This window comes from Zingiber officinale, chromosome 6B, assembly GCF_018446385.1.
Source record: "Zingiber officinale cultivar Zhangliang chromosome 6B, Zo_v1.1, whole genome shotgun sequence".
Lineage (NCBI taxonomy): Eukaryota > Viridiplantae > Streptophyta > Magnoliopsida > Zingiberales > Zingiberaceae > Zingiber > Zingiber officinale.
The window spans coordinates 34,529,059-34,533,370 of NC_055996.1; the positions used below are offsets into that span (position 1 = coordinate 34,529,059).

A 4,312-nucleotide genomic window follows, 5' to 3' on the forward strand; every position below is an offset into this window, starting at 1 on the left:
TTGAAATTTTGACTATAAATATCCATCCATATGTGCACATATTTTCATTCCCACTCACTACTCTTTCAATTTCACTCTCTAAATTCTCTCCCCGTCTATTTTTTCAAGTTCCTACCATCTTATTTTCTATCCGAAATGGATGAAAATAATAGGGCATTTTTTTCCAATTTCTTGAATTCTACAAACAACTCGCAAGAATATTCATCTTCCCAGAATCCACAAATTCCACCAAATTATCAATACCCATATCCATTTCCCAGTATGTCGTTTCCTCCACAAAATCTTCAAAATGTCCAAGGGTTTGGAAATTATGCCCCTCGAGGTCCATATCAACCGCTTCCAGCCGAATATTGGCAAAACATGAGTCATCCATATTTCACGCCGTCGGTTGTTCATGGATATGGTACCCCGCACACAACTAGTATGTCTTTCACTCCTTCAATGTCGAATGAACCTGCAACTCCAACTTTTGTCCCGAAAACTCAACTTTCCGACCGTGAATCCCCAATTGAGGTGGTCAATTTAGAAAAGACGATTTCAAATGCTGAGGGTAAAAGAAAGCGTTCAAGTTGGACAAAGGTTGAAGACGAGGTCTTAGCGAGAAGTTTTGTCACTATCAGTGATGATCCAATAATCGGCAATGATCAAAAGGCGGATGCTTTTTGGGGACGGGTTGCAAGCTACTACAATGAGAATCTTCACCAAGGTTCAAACACCAGAAGTGCAAATGTTATACTGTCACATTGGCACAATACAATCCAAAAGAAGGTATATCGATTCAACGCAAATTACAATAGTATTTATAGTTCATATCGAAGTGGTCACAGTGATGAAGATATATTGAGGTTTGCGTACGAAAAATATCTATCTGAAAACAATGGTGTTGCATTCAATCTCGAACATGTGTGGAGAATTGTCAAAGACCGTCCAATGTTTACTCCACAGTCCGCTGATCACTTTGTGGCGACAAAGAAGACGAGGACCTCAGAGTCTGGAGCAAGCAACACCTCCTCCAACCAAGATGTGAGTATAGACCTGGATTATGAAGATACTCGTCCAATGGGGCAAAAGGCAGCAAAAAGAAAGGGGAAAGACAAAGTAAAATCGACCATGGAGGATCTGACAGTAAACTACAACAATATTATCACAAAGTTCACTGAGTACACAAGCGTGAAGAAGTCCGAAGTCGATTTGAAACAAAAACAACTTGAAGTAGAGGAGATTAAGGCAAAAGCTGCATTGTCCAAATCTAAAGCTAAGAATCGTCGCTTGAAGTTGAAGGAGTACGAAATATTGAACAAAGACACCTCGCAAATGACAAAGGAGCAGCTTATCATACATGAATGCCTATGCAAGGATATTAGGTCGAGATGGAATATCTAAATTGTTTACTTAACGTTCATTTTCTAGTATTATTATATTTTCGAGTGATTGTAATTTTTAATTATTGTATTTCTCATTTCGATTAATGTGATTTTTAATTATTATATTTTTGTAAAATAGTCGTTATAAACAAGTCGTTGGAAATTAGCTGTTACAACTAGCCGTTGGAAACTAGCTGTTACAACTAGCCGTTGGAAACTAGGCGTTACAAACTTACCGTTACAAATTAGCCGTTGCAACGCGACGTTGCATACTCATCATTGCAAACTAGCCGTTGCATGAGAAAAACAATATATATAGACCATCATCCCATTTCTCAAACACATATACTAAAACGTGTTTCCTCCAAAAATGTCTCATTCTACAAGCAGCTCTAGCTCAAGTTCCAGCTCGACAAGCGAAGACGAAGTCCATGTTGAAATCGATGAGCAAGCTTATGATCCGGGTGAAGAACTTATGTTATTGGTTCTTCAACAACACCAACAACTTATGGAAGCATATCAGAGGAGGGACATGCGCAGAAGAAGGTTTGTCCAAAGAAATCGTGAAGCCGGGCATGAGAGACTTGTCAATGATTATTTCTCTATAACCCCGGTATATCACGATGAAATATTTCGAAGACGATTTCGAATGCAAAGAGAGTTATTCCTCCGCATAGTAAATGCATTAGAGAATCATTCAGCATTTTTTCAACAAAGGGACGATGCTGTACGAAGAAAAGGGTTGTCACCACTACAAAAATGCACCGCTGTGATTCGTCAACTGGCTTACGGAGTCCCTGTCGATCATCTTGACGAGTACCTACGTATGGGTGAATCAACTGCTATCAGGTGCCTTTTTAAGTTCTGCGAATACGTTGTTGAAATATTTGGTGATAGGTACTTGAGAAGGCCAAATGCTGATGATGTTCAACGTCTTCTTCAAATTCATGATGAGAGACATGGCTTTCCTGGCATGTTAGGTAGCCTTGATTGTATGCACTGGAAATGGAAAAATTGTCCAGTTGCTTGGAAAGGTCAATTTACAAGGGGGCATGAGTCACCAACAATCGTACTTGAAGCGGTCGCGTCTCATGACTTGTGGATATGGCATGCATTTTTTGGGGTCGCCGGTTCACGTAACGATATTAACGTGTTATATGAATCTCCCATATTCAACAACGTCTTGCAAGGAAATATGCCGGCGATTAATTTCACGGTGAACGACACTACATATACGAAGGGCTATTATCTAACAGATGGAATATATCCCGAGTGGGCTACTTTTGTTAAGGCTTTTTCTTGCCCGGAGGATCCCAAGAGGAAGTTGTTTAAGGAAAGACGGGAGTCTGCAAGAAAAGATGTTGAACGGGCATTTGGGGTGCTCCAATCTCGATGGGCGATTATCAGAGGTCCAGCTCGGTATTGGTATAGGAAAAAGTTAAAACAAATCATGTTAGCATGCATTATTTTGCATAATATGATTGTTGAGGATGAGGGAGGTCACGTGACAAATTGGTACAGCGAAGAAGGTGACGAACCCGCACAACCTTTCCATGGCTCAAATCGAGGATTTCAGGATTATCTTCGAACAAATTCTGAGCTACGTGACACTCAAGTTCATCACCAACTTCGCGCCGACTTAGTTAAGCATATCTGGGGGCAATACAACAACAATCCATGAATTAATATTTAAAATAAATTTTATTTTCCCAACTTTGTAATTTTAGCCGCTCAGTTGTAATTTCGTTTTCCCAATTTTATAATTTTAGGTGTTCAGTTGTAATTTCATTTTCCCAACTTTATAATTTTAGGTGTTCAGTTGTAATTTCGTTTTCCTAATTTTACAATTTCGTTTTCCTAACATTCTAATTTCGTTTTCTCACAAACATTTATTTTATTTAATAAATATATTTAAAAAATTAATATTATTTTTGAAAAATAATAAAATTTTATTTTTAAACGTAAAATTATTATTAAAAATAATAATAATTTAAATATTTTAAAACATATTTAATACATATTTATTTAATATGATATAATGTTAAAATGAGTGAGTGGACGGTGGGACCCATGAATAATGGGTATTAACGTTAAAAGGGATGTGGGTGAAAGAAAGATGTTGTTATAATGAGTATATGGCAGTGGGCCCCATACTTTTCGATGATGTGATGGGTGTTATAATGCTAGAGCATTGTGGATGCTCTAAAACCACAACCTTCATACTGCTATTGTGGATTAATCACACAGAAGTTACCTCTCCAATTTACACAAGGCAACTATAGATGTAGCTCTCATCCATTCAATACTACAAGTCACCGATCCAAAATGTTCATACCTCATTAGCCATAACTGATTGTGGAGCCAAAGCTTGGGCTGGTAGACGCTTTTTACTGCATCTGAGGGGAAAAAAAACCAGAGGCCGACACTGCGACTGGTGCTATTCCATGGGCAGTGCCATGGAAGGGCTAAAGTGGGATTGCTGGAGCTCGATTAGGGGATCATGCCAAGACAGCACGCCAACAATGGAGGGGAATTAGGAACAATTAGGCATTCCTCATCGAGTGATGGTGATGGTGGACTCACAGGTGCTCGATTCCATCCCTGATGTCACCATCTTCTAGATCCACTATGTTTGGCAGCCACCAGGGATCCGACGAGCAGCACAACGTGGCAATGACGAACGGGGTGGCAACAATGGAATCGTAGGGCATCATCAGGTGGCGCTCGATTACATGTGATGGTGGATCGATGATCCAACGATCTAGGGTAAAGGCACATGAGGAAGAGTGTGACGACTGGCTGAGGCCATCGAGGCTAGCAGCTGTTGGCGTTGGGGCTCGTTGGTCGACATCAGCACAAGAGGAGAGGTGTGCAGCGGCGGTCATGGTACAACGTCAATGAAGAGGGTGGCTAGACAAGCATCTCTCCCTCTCAATGTTCAACACCTG

The 4,312-nt window shown here is 40.0% G+C and overlaps 2 protein-coding genes across 2 annotated transcripts; both read left to right on the top strand.

Moving 5' to 3' along the window:
- Positions 1–261: 261 nt before the first annotated feature.
- Positions 262–1,383, top strand: LOC121990904 (glutathione S-transferase T3-like). The gene has a single exon (XM_042544951.1). It carries the CDS (start codon positions 262–264, stop codon positions 1,381–1,383), a length of 1,122 nt encoding a protein of 373 aa, XP_042400885.1.
- Positions 1,384–1,734: 351 nt separating this feature from the next.
- LOC121990905 (protein ALP1-like) lies at positions 1,735–3,045 on the top strand. The gene has a single exon (XM_042544952.1). The coding sequence runs from the start codon at positions 1,735–1,737 to the stop codon at positions 3,043–3,045; it is 1,311 nt and encodes a 436-aa protein (XP_042400886.1).
- Positions 3,046–4,312: the final 1,267 nt, after the last annotated feature.

What these genes read in the sequence shown, in the direction of transcription:
- LOC121990904 (XM_042544951.1), top strand. Translation starts at nt 262, where the DNA reads ATGTCGTTTCCTCCACAAAATCTTCAAAATGTCCAAGGGTTTGGAAAT.
- LOC121990905 (XM_042544952.1), top strand. Translation starts at nt 1,735, where the DNA reads ATGTCTCATTCTACAAGCAGCTCTAGCTCAAGTTCCAGCTCGACAAGC.